Genomic DNA, 20,542 nt, shown 5'->3' with positions numbered 1-20,542 from the left:
CATGGAGAAACCTTAAATCATATAACTAAGTGAAAGGAAGCCAATACTGAGGGCTTCCCTGGTGGCGCAGTGGTTGAGAGTCCGCCTGCCGATGCAGGGGACACGGGTTCATGCCCCAGTCTGGGAAGACCCCCCACATGCCGCGGAGCGGCTTGGCCCGTGAGCCATTGGCCACTGAGCCTGCGCATCCGGAGCCTGTGCTCCGCAACAGGAGAGGCCACAACAGTGAGAGGCCCGTGTACCGCAAAAAAAAAAAAGAAGCCAATCTGAGACAGCTACATACTGTATGATTCAGGTCTGACTCTGGATATCTCTTGAAGGTAGAGCTGATAGATTTTAGGTGACCTACTATTTTTAAATTCAAAGATCAGGTTTTTAATTTTCAAGGACTTCTAACTGGTTATTTTCCATAAAAGCTTGTTCTTGTTTTGAGTTCAAAATCCTATCATGTGTCTGAGGATATTAATTATATTTCTTTAAAAGTCTCAACTTTTCTTCAGCACTCTGAAGCACTGGAATACTCTGTTCTGGTTTTGTGTAAGACAGACCTGCAGTTTGGGGATCTAAAGCATCTGGGAGCAAGAGCCATACAGCAAACCTAACTTCTCACACCTGAGCTATCTTCACCTGAGCTTTTATCAGTAATGAAGATGACATTTTGATCTTTGTTGGCCTGACTTCTATGTTTGCTGTAGCTGTTCCCCAGCTCCAGAGAGAAGGACTCTTCAGTCAAGAGTGCCCCACAAACTGCTTCTACCTCAGCAACAGTCTTCTCTTTCATGGTTTCTGGCTACAGATTTTTCTGGTTTGTCTCTTATCAGTCCCTCACATTTCACCCTCAAGTAGCTACTAACAAAGTGAGGACTAGAATACCTAGGTCTACCAACTCAAGCTCTTTCCACTACTCCACACTACCTTAGAAGACACAGCCCTTACATTAGAGACCTTAGAAATCTTGCTAGAATGGAGATACAAGCACTGAAACAGAACTAAATACATAGCAATATACTATAAGTAACTAAGGTACGGAGAATAAGTACTCAAGAATTTTAAGAAGTCACATCAAGTTATAGAGAAGGGTTCATTGAAAAGGAGAAGATTGAGATAACCCTGGAAGGACTTCATTCAAAACACCTTTGTAGAATAGATACTAAATCAATTATAGATGAGTTATTCCTGAGCTAGAGGTTCATACATGGATGATATTTTATCACAATGTACTCACAGTGTCCCTAAATCACCTACTACTACATATGCATACACATATAAAATAGTATACAAAAAGTATGAGTGAAAAAAAAACAATCAGCATACTAATAATGACATATTTCAGTTAAATGTTCACTTAAACTGTTTTCATATATACCTCTGATACGAAAAGAGCCATCATCATTTCTCTCTACCACAAGATGATCAATATGAACAGTTACAGGAGCTGGTTCAAAGGATACTGTATTACTACGAGGACTGTCATCCTACAGGAAAGATAAATAGTATTGGCATGTTGTTATTAAAGTAAAAGATAAAATTAATCATCTTCAATTAATCATTTTCTTAAAATTACTTCAGCCAATAATATTCTTAATGAGTTTGAAATATATCTTTAACACGCTTTAGTTCATACAGTGAGAAAACTGCTCATTTTATTTTGATATTTTCTAAGTTCTATGAAAAATCTCTACACCATCACCACAAAGACCAACCAGTTCATATTTCTAGACATGAATCAAAGTCCAGGTAGGCAAAGTGAACATTTATAACATGAAAATATAAAAATATTTGTTAACATACTTTTAAATTTATTTTTGTGTTAGAAACTTGTATCTTCATTGGCATCACTGTTGCAACAGTTTCATCTTCCAAAAAATGTTGAATATTCATAAGAGAAGATATAAGAAACTCAGTGCTAAAGTTTTCTATATGGCACTGCAGAAAGCCATTCTTTTCTGCAAGCAAAGAGTGTATTACAGCACCAGGCCCACTTTCAAATCTCAGAGTAATCTCAGGAGAGGATTTAGAATGAATTACAGCTTTATGATCTGAACCTATGAAAAAAGAACAAATAAAAATTATAACTTTGTAGTACTACTCAGAAATGTCACTCTCAATTACCAGTCATTATTGTCACTTTGTACAATGTTAAAGCGATAATAAACTTTTAATATTTACTCTTAATTTAAGATATATACAGTACATATACCACATGTACCCCACCTTAATTTTCCCAATTTTCATTTTTATAGACAATCTTCTGCAATAACGCTGTCTTGTCTATACTTTTCTAAAATATTTATTTATTTATTTATGCCTGCGTTGGGTCTTCGTTGGTGTGCATGGGCTTTCTCTAGCTGCGGCGAGCAGGGAGCAGGGGCTACTCGTCGTTATGCTGCGCAGGCTTCTCACTGCGATGGCTTCTCTTGTTGCGGAGCACGGGCTCTAGGCATGCGGGCTTCAGTACTTGCGGCACACAGGCTTAGGTGCTCCACGGCATGTGGGATCTTCCTGGAGCAGGGCTCAAACCCGTGTCCCCTGCATTGGCAGGCAGATTCTTAACCATTGTGCCACCAGGAAAGCCCTGTCTTCTCTATACTTTTATATATATTTTTATTTTTTGGTAACATGGAAAAACAAGCTGTGAGATAAATCTGATGATGCATAACTCAGATATTTTGAGTGTGTCTGAGTGTGTACATATCTATACATTTATTATATAATGGACAACTGTGATGAAGAAACAGTCATGGCATTTAAAGTGACTCAAGTCATTTCTCAAGTAGTGATAAAAGCCTAAAGTTTTGTACATTCTTCATTAAAATTGGGCCCTTAAATAACTGGAAAGGTAAATAGAGAAGACCCCATTAACATGTTACTACTAGAAGACAATTTTGAAACTAAAATTATAGCAAAGGAAATATGTTTATATTTATGTTTATATTTATATTTACATTTATTTATGCCTTGGTCTTGCTCCAAAAAAGAATTTGAGGTGGCTTACAGAGCTATAAATACTCAAGTTCAAAACAAATTTCTTTAATTTCAATAAACACCCATAAAATATCTTTAAAAATAAAAGTTCCTAGTGGAACGACTTAAGTGAATTGGCGCTCATGGTAACTATTTTATTTTACATTACCTAGCTCTAAAAAGAATAGGAGAAAACATGCACATGGTATAATCAAATTAAAAAAATAAGTAGGGGAGAGAGCGGGAAGATGGCAGAAGAGTAAGACGCAGAGATCACCTTCCTCCCCACAGATACATCAGAAAAACATCTACACGTGGAACAACTCCTACAGAACACCTACTGAACGCCAGTAGAAGACCTCAGACCTCCCAAAAGACAAGAAACTCCCTACGTACCTGGTTAGGGCAAAAGAAAAAAGAATAAACAGAGACAAAAGAACAGGGACACGACCTGCACCAGTGGGAGGGAGATGTGAAGGAGGAAAGGTTTCCACACACTAGGAAGCCCCTTCGCGGGCGGACACTGTGGGTGGCAGAGGGGGAAGCTTCGGTGCCGCGGAGGAGAGCACAGCAACAGGGGTGCGCAGGGAAAAGTGGAGAGATTCCTGCACAGAGGATCGGTGCCGACCAGCACTCACCAGCCCGAGAGGCTTGTTTGCTCACCTGCCAGGACGGGCGGGGCTGGGAGCTCAGGCTCGGGCTTTGGTCGGAGCGCAGGGAGAGGAATGGCACTGGCAGCGTGAACACAGCCTGCAGGGGGTTAGTGCGCCACGGCTACCCGGGAGGGAGTCCGGGGAAAAGTCTGGACCTGCCGAAGAGGCAAGAGACTTTTTCTTGCCTCTTTGTTTCCTGGTGCGCGAGGAGAGGGGATTAAGAGCGCTGCTTAAAGGAGCAACAGAGACAGGCGCAAGCCGCAGCTTACAGCGCGGACCCCAGAGACGGGATTGAGACACTAAGGCTGCTGCGGCCGCCACCAAGAAGCCTGTGTGCGAGCACAGGCCACTCTCCACACCGCCCGTTCCGGGGAGCCTGGGCAACCCGCCACCGCCAGGGTCCCGGGATCCAGGGACAACTTCCCTGGGAGAACGCACGGTGCGCCTCAGGCTGGTGCAACGTCACGCCGAACTCTGCAGCCGCAGGTTCATCCGCACTCCATACCCCTCCCTGCCCCTGGCCTGAGTGAGCCAGAGCCCCCGAATCAGCAGCGCCTTTAACCCCGTCCTGTCTGAGCGAAGAACAGACACCCTCAGGTGACGTACACACAGAGGCGGGGCCAAATCCAAAGCTGAACCCCGGGAGCTGTGCGAACAAAGACAAAGGGAAATCTCTCCCAGCAGCTTCAGGAGCAGCGGATTAAAGCTCCACAATCAACTTGACGTACCCTGCGTCTGTGGAATAGCTGAAGAGACAACGAGTCATCCCAAATTGAGGAGGTGGACTTTGAGAGCAAGATTTATGATTTTTTCCCCTTTTCCTCTTTTTGTGAGTGTGTATGTGTATGCTTCTGTCTGAGATTTTGTCTGTATAGCTTTGCTTTCACCATTTGTCCTAGGGTTCTATCCGTCCGTTTTTTTTTTTACTTAAAAAAATTTTTTTCTACATAATTATTGTTTTTATTTTAATAACTTTATTTTATTTTATCTTACTTTCTTTTCTTTTCTTTTATTCTCTTTCTTTCTTTCTTTCCTCTTCCTTCCTTCCTTCCTTTCTTTCTACATTTTCTCCCTTTTATTCTGAGCCGTGTGGATGAAAGGCTCTTGGTGCTGCAGCTATCAGTCAGTGCTGTGCCTCTGAGGTGGGAGAGCCAACTTCAGGACACTGGTCCACAAGAGACCTCCCAGCTCCATGTAATATCAAATGGCGAAAATCTCCCAGAGATCTCCATCTCAACACCAACACACAACTTCACTCAATGACCAGCAAGCTACAGTGATGGACACCCTATGCCAAACAACTAGCAAGACAGGAACACAACGCCACACATTAGCAGAGAGGCTGCCTAAAATCATAATAGGTCCACAGACACCCCAAAACACACCACCAGACGTGGACCTGCCCACCAGAAAGACAAGATCCAGCCTCATCCACCAGAACACAGGCACTAGTCCCCTCCACCAGGAAGCCTACACAACCCACTGAACCAACTTTAGCCACTGGGGACAGACACGAAAAACGATGGGAACTACGAACCTGCAGCCTGCAAAAAGGAGACCCCAAACACAGTAAGATAAGCAAAATGAGAAGACAGAAAAACACACAGCAGATGAAGGAGCAAGATAAAAACCCACCAGACCTAACAAATGAAAAGGAAATAGGCAGTCTACCTGAAAAAGAATTCAGAATAATGATAGTAAAGATGATGCAAAAACTTGGAAATACAATAGAGAAAATGCAAGAAACATTTAACAAGGACCTAGAAGAACTAAAGATGAAACAAGCAACGCTGAACAACACAATAAATGAAATTAAAAACACTCTAGAAGGGATCAATAGCAGAATAACTGAGACAGAAGAACGGATAAGTGACCAGGAAGATAAAATAGTGGAAATAACTACTGCAGAGCAGAATAAAGAAAAAAGAATGAAAAGAACTGAGGACAGTCTCAGAGACCTCTGGGACAACATTAAACACACCAACATTCAAATTATAGGGGTTCCAGAAGAAGAATAGAAAAAGAAAGGGACTGAGAAAATATTTGAAGAGATTATAGTTGAAAACTTCCTTAATATGGGAAAGGAAATAGTTAATCAAGTCCAGGAAGCATAGAGACTCCCATACAGGATAAATCCAAGGAGAAACACGCCAAGACACCTATTAATCAAACTGCCAAAAATTAAATACAAAGAAAACATATTAAAAGCAGCAAGGGAAAAACAACAAATAACACACAAGGGAATCCCCATAAGGTTAACAACTGATCTTTCAGCAGAAACTCTGCAAGCCAGAAGGGACTAGCAGGACATATTTAAAGTAATGAAGGAGAAAAACCTACAACTAAGATTACTCTACCCAGCAGGGATCTCATTCAGATTTGATGGAGAAATTAAAACCTTTACAGACAAGCAAAAGCTGAGAGAGTTCAGCACCACCAAACCAGCTTTACAACAAATGCTAAAGGATCTTATCTAGGCAAGAAACACAAGAGAAGGAAAAGACCTATAATAACAAACCCAAAACAATTAAGAAAATGGGAATAGGAACATACATATCGATAATTACCATAAGTGTAAATGGATTAAATGCTCCCACCAAAAGACAGAGACTGGCTGAATGGATACAAAAACAAGACCCATATATATGCTGTCTCCAAGAGACCCACTTCAGACCTAGAGACACATACAGACTCAAAGTAAGGGGATGGAAAAAGATATTCCATGCAAATGGAAACCAAAACAAAGCTGGAGTAGCAATTCTTGTACCAGACAAAATAGACTTTAAAACAAAGACTATTACAAGAGACAAAGAAGGACACTACATAAAGCTCAAGGGATCGATCCAAGAAGAAGATATGACAATTGTAAATATTTATGCACCCAACATAGCAGCACCTCAATACATAAGGCAAATACTAACAGCCATAAAAGGGGAAACCGACAGTAACACATTCATAGTAGGGCACTTTAACACCCCACTTTCACCAATGGACAGATCATCCAGAATGAAAATAAATAAGGAAACACAAGCTTTAAATGATACATTAAACAAGATGGACTTAATTGATATTTATAGGACTTTCCAACCAAAAACCACAGAATACACATTTTTCTCAAGTGCTCATGGAACGTTCTCCAGGATAGATCATATCTTGGGTCACAAGTCAAGCCTTGGTATATCTAATAAAATTGAAATTGTATCAGGTATCTTTTCCGACCAGAACGCTATGAGACTAGATATCAATCACAGGAAAAGATCTGTAAAAATTACAAACACATGGAGGCTAAACAATACACTACTTAATAATGAAGTGATCACTGAAGAAATCAAAGAGGAAATCAAAAAATACCTAGAAACAAATGACAATGGAGACACGACGACCCAAAACTATGGGATGCAGCAGAGCAGTTCTAAGAGGGAAGTTTATAGCAATACAATCGTACCTTAAGAAACAGGAAACATCTCGAATAAACAACTTAAACTTGCACCTAAAGCAAGAAGAGAAAGAACAAAAAACCCTCAAAGTTAGCAGAAGGAAAGAAATCATAAATATCAGATCAGAAATAAATGAAAAAGAAATGAAGCAAACGATAGCAAAGATCAATAAAACTAAAAGCCCGTTATTTGAGAAGATAAACAAAATTGATAAACCACCAGCCAGACTCATCAAGAAAAAAAGGGAGAAGACTCAAATCAATAGAATTAGAAATGAAAAAGGAGAAGTAACAACTGACACTGCAGAAATACAACAGATCATGAGAAATTACTTCAAGCAACTCTATGCCAATAAAATGGACAACCTGGAAGAAATGGAGGAATTCTTAGAAATGCACAACCTGCCAAGACTGAATCAGGAAGAAACAGAAAATATGAACAGACCAATCACAAGCACTGAAATTGAAACTGTGATTAAAAATCTTCCAAGAAACAAAAGCCCAGGACCAGATGGCTTCACAGGCAAATTCTATCAAACATTTAGAGAAGAGCTAACACCTATCCTTCTCAAACTCTTCCAAAATATAGCAGAGGGAGGAACACTCCGAAACTCATTCTATGAGGCCACCATCACCCTGATACCAAAACCAGACAAAGATGTCACAAAGAATGAAAACTACAGGCAAATATCACTGATGAACGTAGATGCAAAAATCCTCAACAAAATATTAGCAAACAGAATCCAACAGCACATTAAAAGGATCATACATCATGATCAAGTGGGGTTTATTCCAGGAATGCAAGGATTCTTCAATATACACAAATCAATCAATGTGATACACCATATTAACAAATGGAAGGAGAAAAATCATATGGTCATCTCAATAGATGCAGAGAAAGCTTTCGACAAAATTCAACACCCGTTTACGACAAAAACCCTCCGGAAAGTAGGCATAGAGGGACCCTACCTCAACATAATAAAGGCCATATATGACAAACCCACAGCCAACATTGTCCTCAATGGTGAAAAACTGAAAACATTTCCACTAAGATCAGGAACAAGACAAGGTTGCCCACAAGGTTGCCCACTCTCACCACTCTTATTCAACATAGTTTTGGAAGTTTTAGCCACAGCAATCAGAGAAGAAAAGGAAAGAAAATGAATCCAAATTGGAAAAGAAGAAGTAAAGCTGTCACTGTTTGCAGATGACATGATACCATACGTAGAGAATCCTAAAGATGCCACCAAGAAACTACTAGAACTAATCAATGAATTTGGTAAAGTAGCAGGATACAAAATTAATGCACAGAAATCTCTTGCATTCCTATACACTACTGATGGATAATCTGAAAGTGAAATCAAGAATACATTCCCATTTACCATTGCAACAAAAAGAATACAATATCTAAGAATAAACCTACCTAAGGAGACAAAAGACCTGTATGCAGAAAATTATAAGACACTGATGAAAGAAATTAAGGATGATACAAATAGATGGAGAGATATACCATGTTCTTGGATTGGAAGAATCAACACTGTGAAAATGACTCTACTACCCAAAGCAATCTACAGATTCTATGCAATCCCTATGAAACTACCACTGGCATTTTTCAAAGAACTAGAACAAAAAATTTCACAATTTGTATGGAAACACAAAAGACCCCGAATAGCCAAAGAAATCTTGAGAACGAAAAACCGAGCTGGAGGTATCTGGCTCCCTGACTTCAGACTATAGTACAAAGCTACAGTAATCAAGATAATATGGTACTGGTACAAAAACAGAAATATAGATCCATAGAACAAGATAGAAAGCCCAGAGATAAACCCACACACATATGGTCACCTTATCTTTGATAAAGGAGGCAGGAATGTACAGTGGAGAAAGGACAGCCTCTTCAATAAGTGGTGCTGGGAAAACTGGACAGGTACATTTAAATGTATGAAATTAGATCACTCCCTGACACCATACACAAAACTAAGCTCAAAATGGATTAAAGACCTAAATGTAAGGCCAGAAACTATCAAACTTTTGGAGGAAAACATAGGCAGAACACTCTATGACATAAATCACAGCAAGATCCTTTGTGACATACCTCCTAGAGAAATGGAAATAAAAAGAAAAATAAACAAATGGGACCTAATGAAACTGCAAAGCTTTTGTACAGCAGGGGAAACCATAAACAAGACCAAAAGACAACCCTCAGAATGGAGAAGATATTTGCAAATGAAGCAATTGACAAAGGATTAATCTCCAAAATTTACAAGAAGCAGCTCATGCAGCTCAATAACAAAAAAACAAACAACCGAATCCAAAAATGGGCAGAAGACCTAAATAGACATTTCTCCAAAGATATACAGACTGGCAACAAACACATGAAAGAATGCTCAACATCATTAATCATTAGAGAAATCCAAATCAAAACTACAATGAGATATGATCTCACAGCAGTCAGAATGGCCATCATCAAAAAATTCTAGAAACAATAAATGCTGGAGAGGGTGTGGAGAAAAGGGAACACTCTTGCACTGCTGGTGGCAATGTGAATTGGTACAGCCACTATGGAGAACAGTATGGAGGTTCCTTAAAAAACTACAAATAGAAGTACCATATGACCCAGCAATCCCACTACTGGGCATATACCCTGAGAAAACCATAATTCAAAAAGAGTGATGTACCAAAATGTTCACTGCAGCTCTATTTACAATAGCCAGGAGATGGAAACAATCTATGTGTCCATCATCAGATGAATGGATAAACAAAATGTGACTCATATATACAATGGAATATTACTCAGCCATAAAATGAAACGAAATTGAGCTATTTGTAATGAGGTGGATGGACCTAGAGTCTGTCATACAGAGTGAAGTAAGTCAGAAAGAGAAAGACAAATACCGTATGCTAACACATATATATGGGATTTAAGAAAAAATAAATGTCATGAAGAACCTAGGGGTAAGACAGGAATAAAGGCACAGACGTACTGGAGAATTGAAGACATGGGGAGGGGGAAGGGTAAGCTGTGACAAAGTGAGAGAGTGGCATGGACATATATACACTACCAAACGTAAAATAGATAGCTAGTGGGAAGCAGCCGCATAGCACAGAGAGATCAGCTCGGTGCTTTGTGAGGACCTAGAGGGGTGGGATAGGGAGGGTGGGAGGGAGGGAGAGGAAGAGGGAAGAGATATAGGAACATATGTATAACTGATTCACTTTGTTGTAAGGCAGAAACTAACACACCATTGTAAAGCAATTATACTCCAATAAAGATGTAAAAAATAAAGAAAAAAAATAAGTAGGGAATGGAAAAGTAAAGACAAGTAGTAAGATTATTAACTTAAAACACATTATTTAAATTTCTGTGCCAAAGGTAGACCAAAAATAACTTCCTAGCAGCAAAAAGAAATATACGATCAGTTTCACACACAATTCATAGAATCTGTGAGTTAAAAACAAACTGTTCTGGAAAGGTGAAGCTGCTTCAGTTATTGAGGGTCCAAGTTATCTGTCCCATGGGCCCTCATAAGAAGACTCCATTTATCACATTCATGATGGAAAGATGTTTAATTTTCCTCAGTATGCGTGTGAATACTCTAGTCTTACAGAAGTGAAATGTATATATATTTATGAAGGGGAGAAAGGTGCAAGAAATTAAATATACTTATATTTATGCAGCACGGATAGATCTCTACATGCAACATAAAGTGGAGAGTTGTTTTTAAAACTTTTATTTCAGATAAAAATTGATATTTAATTAATGTTAGCACTATTTATTAACAATTCAAAATAAATAAATGGTATAGATACTAGAAAAGATTAAAAATACTCCTAGGGAATTCCCTGGTGGTCCACGTGGGACTTAGCTGCCAAAAAAAAAGACTCCCAAAGAATTCTTTTAACAATTAAGAACTAGATATTTTAATTTTTTTAAATAGAAGGTAAAAGAAATGGTCACAAACTGATCATGGTTAGTGTTTTTTCCTGTACCAAGAAAAACAAGAGTTAACTAACTTGTCTACTTAACAGTAAGAGCAACTGAAAACAAACAACTTGGTAAATGTGATTTTATTTTGCCTTTTATCTATCTGTATATCTATATAAGTCTATCTACACACAAACATACACACAGACACACATACACACTACTCACTCCAGGGAGCTGAGAGCCATAAGTAATTTCAAACGAAAAAGAGTATTTAGAACAGGGGTAAAACAAAACAAAATTCTCGTTAAGTCAAAAATCACTCCTGCTTATTACCTTTTATGCCATGAAACTTACATTAAGGTCTTCCTATTAAAGGAATCCAAAGTCCACCCATTATAGAAAAACAAAAACAAACAAAAGCAAAACAACTTTGCAATTTTTTTTCTTTGTTTTGTGGTACGCGGGCCTCTACTGCTGTGGCCTCTCCCGTTGCGGAGCAGACGCGCAGGCTCAGCGGCCATGGCTCACGGGCCCAGCCGCTCCGCGGCATGTGGGATCCTCCCGGACCGGGGCACGAACCCGCGGCCCCTGCATCGTCAGGCGGACTCTCCACCACTGCGCCACCAGGGAAGCCCCAACTTTGCAATTTTAACTGTTCATGTCAGAGTGACAGTGTATATAAACTGTAGATCAAATACAATCTTTGTTCATATGGCTTATTAATGTTTTAAATGTTCAAGCTATTTTTTTCTCCTTTTCCCTTTATTCCCTTTCCCTTTCCTTTCCTTTCTTTCTTGTTATTTTGTTTATTTTTAAACAACCAAGACAGCTGTGAAAAAATAAGGTATTAGACAGCACTGACTGTATAACCCATACATATAAGGCATTTCAAAATGATTTCTGCAGTCAGGAACAACATGAAACAAAGTAATAAGTGGGCCATGGTAATAAGTGGGCTATAAAAGGGAGTAAAAAACTGTGCAAAAAAGTGTTTGTGTTGGGTATAGCATAGGGTCTAGCTTTTGAAATTTTATGTTCAATCTTTTTTTGTTGATTTTTCATTGACTACAAAACCTTTCCAACTATATACTTATCTTCCTCCATTTTGTATGCTATTGGGATTTACACTTGCTAATATGAAATTTTTGAATTTTTTTTTAGGAGATACATTGTAAACTGCAAGGCCTACACACAGAAAAAAGCCAGGAGCCAATTTTTTTCTATGATGCTGGTTTATAGACAAATTACTTGCAATTCCCAGGATGTGAGGTGATAGCATACTTATTTGATATCATGCAGGACTATATGTATTTCAACATGTTATATATCAGATATAGCATTCTGTGTATATAGCAAAGAAAAATATTGCAGCTCAGTGACTTTTCAAAAGAATATTGTCGTTTAAATTTCTTAGTATAACTATTTTAATAAATTCATTTCTTTAAATAACTGAAAACCGTGAGTGATAATTCCACATAAAGTTTGAGAAAGGGATGGTTTAATGTGGTATTCCTCATCATACACTGTGTATTTTGTTGCTTATATCCCTCTATGTCTAAGTGAATGTGTTGATCTTAGAATGAAAAACCACAAGAACAGGATATGTGATTTTACCAAATATCAAGTAACATGCCAGACTCAGAAAATGTTTGCTTATAAGCAAGATAATGGAATACAAAAATTGACACTTATTCTAGTGTAGAACTAACTTTGACCTTTTAGGATTACTTTATCACTCTTTTTTTTTTGCGGTATGCAGGCCTCTCACTGCTGTGGCCTCTTCTGTTGCAGAGCACAGGCTCCGGACGCGCAGGCTCAGCGGCCATGGCTCACGGGCCCAGCTGCTCCATGGTATGTGGGATATTCCCGGACCAGGGCACGAACCCGTGTCCCCTGCGTCGGCAGGCCGACTCCCAACCACGGTGCCACCAGGGAAGCCCCTATCACTCTTTTAATACAGAAAAGATTTTAGTTTTCTCAGACCTATCATCTCAAAGAATGAGACAATTGAAAAAGTAAAAGATGAAACTTAACAGCAGAAACAAAGAGAAATGAGGAAGTACTTCTTCAACAGGTTATGTTTCTAATAACTTAAAGTACTTTATTGAAATATGGTAATCTAAAAGAACAAATCTCTTGCATTATTATAAATAAATGTCATTTTCTGTGAATGCATTTATATCAAAGACAGAATTGCTGATAAATCATATGGGTAAAAACAAAACAAGTTTAGGCTTTCTTGGTGGCACAGTGCTTAGGAATCCACCTGCCAATGCAGGGGACACGGGTTCAAGCCCTGGTCCAGGAAGATCCCACATGCCGCGGAGCAACTAAGTCCGTGCTCCACTACTGAGCCTATAAGCCACAACGACTGAAGCCCGCATGCCTAAAGCCCGTGCTCCACAACGAGAAGCCACCGCAACGAGAAGCCCGCGCACTGCAACAAAGAGCAGCCCCCTCTCGCCACATCTAGAGAAAGCCCCCGCACAGCAACAAAGACTCAACTCAGCCAAAAATTAATTAATTAATTTTAAAAAATTAAATTAAAAAAAAAAAGTTTAAATCACGTTAAAGTCTTACCTACTGGACGATTAGAAAGGTAATGTCGTAGACTGATATTGCCTAACTGATCTGGTGTCACTTGGTCTACTTGAAGACAGATTTCCATATCTTCCCCTCGGATGTCAATTTCTCCATTAACACCAATAATTTTAAACACCACAACTGACATCTAATAAGGATTGCATAAATAATATTAGTATACCAAATAATTTAAAACAAAATTTAGGAAATAACACAGGAAACTACTATAACCTCTAAAAATACAACTGTGACTTAATAAACCAAAAATATATTTGTGATCAACAGAAAGCAGTTATTGCACTACAGTGATAAACTTCCACTTCCTTTCTTCCTACTTAGTCAAGAGACTATTTTTAGGTCACAAAGATTAATTATATGACATTTCTGTGTGAAGTTATTTTCACTAAATGCTGAACTTATTTTCTAAGTCATCCATAAGAATATTTCACTGGGTGAAGATGGCTTAAAATAAACCAGTAACATTTGTTTTGTAGACAGCCCTTCGTAAGGACTGACCATCATCTCTACTATCAAACTTTCTCAAAGTGTATTTAAATTGAACTAAGATCAAAATATAAAGAATTGAAAAAAGAAACATAGAACCTTCCCTCAATACAAAAAAAAAAAAATTTACAAAAGTGAAATTCAGAAAAAAATGATTCAGTAAGACCAAAGGAAAACTTTCAAGAGTAGAAAGAGCAAAGTAAATCACCCACAATCTAAGTCAATTCATTTTACATATTAATGTCTTTAAATGTGTACATATTGAATATGAGATAAAGTTGGTGGCATTTCTCTTCATAGAATGTCTCAAAAGATTACCAGGTCGTCATGATTTTCTTGAGCACCCTCTGAATTTGTACTGATGGCATCTGGAGAGGTTTCACTATAATTCTGTAGGTTTTCACTGGCATTTGCCCGATCTGCTGGGCTCTGGTAATTTGTAGTTGAGTTCTTTTTAATACCTGAAATAATACAGAAATAAACTACTAAATTAAAATCAGTTTACACATGGTCCAACAATGTTACATTTATCTAACCAAAACATTATTTCTTCAACACTTTCTCAAGCACAGCCATGTTTAAAAGACAATAAGCAAAGAAAAACTAAACTGTGGTTAGTTAGCAAATAATAAGAAATAACTTTCCACAATAAAACATTAGAGATACTAAACCCTAAACATAGACAGTATGAAAAGAAATCTACCACAGCCGACCACAATCTGTGTTCTTCCCATTGCACGTGTGGTGCTGGCGTTACTAGCAGGTTCCTGGTCAGCCAGCTTTGCCTCCTCTATTCTACCCAACATTCAGTGGTCCCAGTCTGACCACTTCATTTCCCTTTTCAGTATCCTACGGTTCTTCATCTACATGAAGTTAATGCTACTACTGTCAATGTGATTGTTCTCCATCCTTATCGACCTGCCTTAATTTCTCAACATGCTATATTTCAATATTTCTCAAACTGTCTGTGGTAAAAGGCAATTAAAAAAAATTTTTGTGTCCATAACACATCAATACTTTAAAAAAATACTATCCTTTTGCTTAAGCGATAGTATTTTACAAAGCTTTACTTTGTTGCTGTTGTTGTTGTTAGAAACATCTTTGTTATGTCTTCATAACACTTCAGTGCATGCATTATAGAATGAGTATCACTTCCATTCACTGAAAGAACAGTCTGCTGAATGCAGCTTGCAAGTAGCTGGTTAAAAATTTCTTTCTTTTCAGATGTACATTATAATTTGTTATCTGTATACACTACAAAGTGATCACCACCAAAAGTCTAGTTTACCATCCATAACCATACAATTGATCCCCTTCATCCATTCTGACCATTCCCCTACTCCCTTACCCTCTGGTAACCACCAATCTGTTTTCTGTATCTATAAGCTTGTTTTTGTTCTGTTTTCATTTGGGTTTTTTAAAAAATATATCTCACATATGAGTGACATCATATAGTATTTGTCTTTCTTTGTAATAATTTTTTATTATTATATTTACTACTATGTAATTAGGTTCTAACCCAGTGCCTGAAAAAACAGTAGGTGCTCAATAAATTATTTATTGAATGGGTGAATAAAATGATTTTTAGGGCCAGGGAAAATGCATAAACACAATCGTGGTATGAGGAGATAATAAACTCCCATTTCACAGGAATTCCTAACATTGCCAGAGGTTAAGATTTCACAGATAAAATAATATTTAAGCTAAAGTAAACAGAAAGAAAAAAGAACACTCTAGGCACAGGTACAAAGGCTAAAGAAGTTTGTCATAGTGAAGAGATTGACAGAAAGACAAATATACTATAGTATAATTAAAGTGTAGTAAGCACGTGGGAAAACAGCAGAAAAGGTAAGCTGGGGCCATATCACATGGAGCAACTGTCAGTAATGTTAAGTTTTTTAAACTTAATAGCCTTATAGTTGTTAGAAGTTATCAGGACTAAAATGGAAATTGACATGATAGTATATACATTTTTAAAAGAATATTCTGCCAGTGGAATGAAGTATGAACAAGAAATTGACAAGAAGAGAATTGGGGAGACTAGTTAGAAGCCTGTGGTGGAGCGGTACTCGAGCCACACATTTGTTTGTTTATAAATATGCATGTATATTCAAAAATATGTACTCACAATATACCTATGTATGTATATGTGTATGTGTATGCATATGTGTGCATTAGTGTGCATATGTATAAACGTACATGTATATAAAAACACACAGAAAAAGGTCTGGAATTATGTCAATATATACCAAAAGTCAATGGTAGTTACTTCCGGAATGGGGAATGGTATCAGGGCAGAGTAAGGGTGGTATTAAAGTGATATTCTAGATATCCCCGTGACATCTGATTTTTTTTTAAAGAGAAAGTATTCATATATTTTTTGTAAAATTAAAACAAAACAAAAGAGAACTCAGAAAAAACAAGTCTTTTCCCAATGAAAATCAATTCCTTTGACAGAAAATTATTACAGTTCAGGAGAATAATGAATGTACAGTCACATATCGTCTAAGTGTTACACACAGAATTAATGCCCTTGTATTTTTCAAGAACCTAAAAACAGCCTACTGCTGGAATCTATTCTAAGACAGTTATTAGAAATGAAGACAAAAATTTGTGAACAATGATATAATTATAGCATTTTATAGCTGTGAAAAAACTATAAACAATCTAAACATCCAGTATCAGGGAAACAATTAAAAGGTGAGGGTACATTCTTATGACAAGTTAATATAGACAAGTGATAAAAAGCAGGTTGAAAAACCATATATGTGATGTAATACCAAATATACATATATGTGAATACATACATATATATATATATATACATTTATAAGATAAATTATAATCGATATCTCTAGATTGTGGGACTTTTGGGTTATTTTATTTTCCAAACTGTAGTTGTTTATATTTTCCAAGTTCTCCACATTGAGTGGTAGTCACTTTTATTAACTATTTAATTTTCAGAAATAAGAAGAAAATCACTGATGCTTTTTACGAGTAAGTAGAGATATTTTCTACAGGAACTGTTTTTGAAGCATCATTTGATCACAAAACAGAAATCCTCTATTAAAGTAGAATTTTAAGCCATAAGGGGGCAAGGGAAGTAGGCAATAGAGCTATCTGTGAATCTAGAATAGATTTTTTGACCCATACCAGTAACTTGTCTACATTTAACTGGTAAAGTATGCTGGAAAGGGGTTTGCTATGAATTGCCTATAAAAGTGTTGGGTTAAGGCTTTTAGTTTACATATAGTAATCATTTCCCAAGTCTGGGGTACTAGCATAGCATACTGGTTGGTTAAAAACTGAGGTTCCTGAGTCAGACTAGCTGAGTTCCAAATCTGCCTCTATTACTTCCTGACTGTATATTCATTTCTCTAAGCTTCAGTTTCTAAAGCTATGAGCCTTTCCTTTCCTAAGCTGTTTTCAACTACATCAATAGGTTTATTACTCTTCATATACAAAGTAATTCACATTTGCCTCTGGTCTCTTATGCTTTAGGGTCTGTGGCAACTATTCTCTGGCTATGGTCCATGGTTTTGTTCCTGTTCACAAAGTCCCCAATGCCTTAGTGATGGGGATGCACCTAATACTAAGTCATTCCTGGTGGTCTGTACTAGGGCATTAGTTGCTTCTGAATAAAATAGGGGAATCATGTAGTTCCATCATACACTATCATGCATGAAAGAGAATTCTGGTTATGGGAATCAACAGATCCAGTCTGGAAAAATTCCAGTCATAGGACCACATAGTTGAGAATTCATCATGCAAATTAAGCCTACCTAATCAAAATTCCAGATATAGGAGTCCCTGTGATAGAGGCTAGTAGAATTAATGTTGTCTGCTTTATGATCTAAATGACTGTATATAAATAATTGCTGGATGTTGTCCATAAAAAGGAAGGAGTATCTGGTCAAAAGAAGCAATGAAACAACCATTAGAAAGTTAGGTACAATGCTCTTTGTATTGTGCATGTATAAATAAATAAGTCTTTTTGGGCTGTGATTGATTACTGAATATAAATTTAAAAACTTAAATACCACTTCTAAGATTTGTGTATATATAATATGAATTCTTAAACTGTATTGCTTTACCTTTTTCCAAAAATATATGACTATCACTTCCATCACTTTCTAACAACTGTTCTTCCAATATCATGCTGTCAAGTGAAATGGTATCCAGTGAGGTTTGTGAGGGGCTTCTTCTCATGTTCTTGTAAGAAACAGAGAGCGGAGCCATGTTGGGTGGGCAACATTCCTTAGGCTTTCTACTGTTAACAAACAAAATTATCAGAAAATCATCACATAAAAGGAAAAGAATTCTTTCTAAAGAATACTTCAAACAAAATAAATATATATTTATATAGTATACACAATTTTTAAAATTATATAAGCTTAAAGTATTTTCATATTTTGAAAACCCTACTCTTCCATGTGTTAACTCTAACAATGCCATATTTATCATGGTTTTCTGTCCAAAGCCAAAATATACTCATAAGTACATGCACATGCCTGTGCACGCACGCACACACACACACACACACAAATACACACACACACACACACACACACAAATAAAACACACACACACACACACACACACAAATAAAACAAACCCCCCACCCCAAATTCTAACAGTCAGTTGTTACCTTAAAGATGACTGTGATGTAAGTGTTCTGACTGTGGGTGCTTCTTCTTTACTGATTTCCATGTTCTCAGAGAGTGAAACTGTTTCTGGAAGCAAATCTTCAGCTTTAAAGATTGACTCTATGGTTTCATTTCCTTTACTAGTTAAACTATTTGAAAGTATGTTCTGATTACCACCATTATCAAATGACAGGATACTTGAGTCTTCTCTGTAGTTTAAGACACTATTTGAATCTGTATAAGGCGAATCCTTTTTGCCACTTGTTTCTGATCCAATTTCTCCTGAGCCACTTTTGCAAACAATTCCACTACTTTCATCTTCGCTTATTTTCCCTAAATTTTTATCTGATAAATAATCCAGAAAAGAAATACCTTTCTGCAGATTTGTATCACTAGCTGATTTAAAAAGCAAAGAATCCTTCAAAGGGACATGGCTAAGGTCAATACTCATAGATCTGTTGTCTGACATGTGATTAACAGTAACACTTCTAATTTGTTTTATACCACTATTAACTTGTTTTCTTTTTGAAGACAAAAATTCTCCACTTTCTGTAGGCAAATAATCAGGAACCACTGGACTCACACTTTCAGAAACAGGAGACTTAAGACTATTTGCTTTATCTACTGGATGAAGCAAAAGAGCCACTTCCGCACTTTTAAGTAAAATTCCAATACAAATGGATGTCTGACTAGCTGGATTGCCAGTCACAGCTTCTACATCTTTCCTTAAATTCTCTGAAAGCAAAATAAGTGACTCATGGAGGAAAAGCAGGAGCAGATACTGGTAGTGATTGATCTGCATACTGACATGTTTATGAATGTGAACCAGGACATGAATATCTGCATCTGATGATGAAGAGGAAAATCTTAAAAATGTATCTGAAGGTTTCTGACTACCATTTGTCAAGGGATCAGACTCTGTACTGTAATACTCCTTCAAGAGCTTTTTCCGCTTCCATCGGCCAGTCAGATCACTAGACTCACTTTGTGAGGTATTTAGAGATATCTGATTACAAGTCTGCAGCAATTTTTGTGACAGTGCATACCTTTTTGGTTGACAAATCCAGATGGAAAGAGGGAAAGAATCTACAAAATTTATTGGTCGTCCTTTTCCACTTTTCATCCCTTCATAATCTATCCAAAATTGAGAAAAGTACACAGCCCAAACATCTGTGGCAGCAGAAGTTTTAAGAGTGTATTTATTCAACTTAGGAGTAACATTTCCTTTATAAACTTCATGCAGTTTGGTATCTTGTTCATGAGCATGTCTCTGGAAGATTGGATGCAGAAGATTAAAATTGTCACCAGATTTGGGGAAACTGGTATATGTTTTACTGAAAAAATCACAATCTTTGAAGTCTTGAAACAAAGCTTCTAAATCAGAATGTCGACAGTTTGAACAGTATCTTGTATTTGTAGCAATCATTTCTGAACTCTGAATAGAAATTGCATGTGGTTGATCTTGATGACATTCAGATTTCATTTCAGAAGGAATGACAAACTAGAAGAGAAAAAACATTAATCTAGTCTGACTTACAAATCCATATATCTTGAAGATAAAATAATCAAGAACATGACTTGGTTCAGGAATTCTTTTTGACATTTTGCCCCAAAACACTAATTTTCTATCTTGACATAAAATACTCTCCCTCCCAAATCTTATTAAACCAAATGAAAAAGGCTTAAATGATTAACAACTAAGAAAAGAACCAAAGGAAAAAGACCAATAAATAATGAATAAAGTACATAACATACATATACATATTTGTAGACAATATATCACAAAATAAAAGGAACAAAACTGAATTGAATCAATTATTAAATGCTT

The 20,542-nt window shown here is 37.2% G+C and overlaps 1 protein-coding gene across 9 annotated transcripts in view; it reads right to left on the bottom strand.

The window, feature by feature from the left end:
* The window catches only part of UHRF1BP1L (UHRF1 binding protein 1 like), a 101,594-nt gene that overhangs the window by 10,021 nt on the left and 71,031 nt on the right, over positions 1-20,542 (bottom strand). For 5 of the 9 annotated variants that reach the window (XM_032644351.1, XM_032644353.1, XM_032644354.1 and 2 more), the window contains 6 exons: positions 18,717-20,215; positions 18,163-18,338; positions 14,387-14,529; positions 13,562-13,712; positions 1,792-2,045; positions 1,367-1,475 (listed from right to left, as the gene is read on the bottom strand). In XM_032644351.1, coding sequence (XP_032500242.1) covers positions 1,367-1,475; positions 1,792-2,045; positions 13,562-13,712; positions 14,387-14,529; positions 18,163-18,338; positions 18,717-20,215 — 2,332 coding nt within the window. Of the gene's footprint in view, positions 1-1,366; positions 1,476-1,791; positions 2,046-13,561; positions 13,713-14,386; positions 14,530-18,162; positions 18,339-18,716; positions 20,216-20,542 lie in introns of those variants that run through there. The other 4 variants (XM_032644352.1, XM_032644357.1, XR_004351646.1 and 1 more) reach the window with 3 other exon arrangements.

The sequence above is a fragment of the Phocoena sinus genome, chromosome 10 (genome assembly GCF_008692025.1).
Source record: "Phocoena sinus isolate mPhoSin1 chromosome 10, mPhoSin1.pri, whole genome shotgun sequence".
NCBI lineage: Eukaryota > Metazoa > Chordata > Mammalia > Artiodactyla > Phocoenidae > Phocoena > Phocoena sinus.
This window is presented reverse-complemented; position numbering and strand designations above follow the sequence as displayed.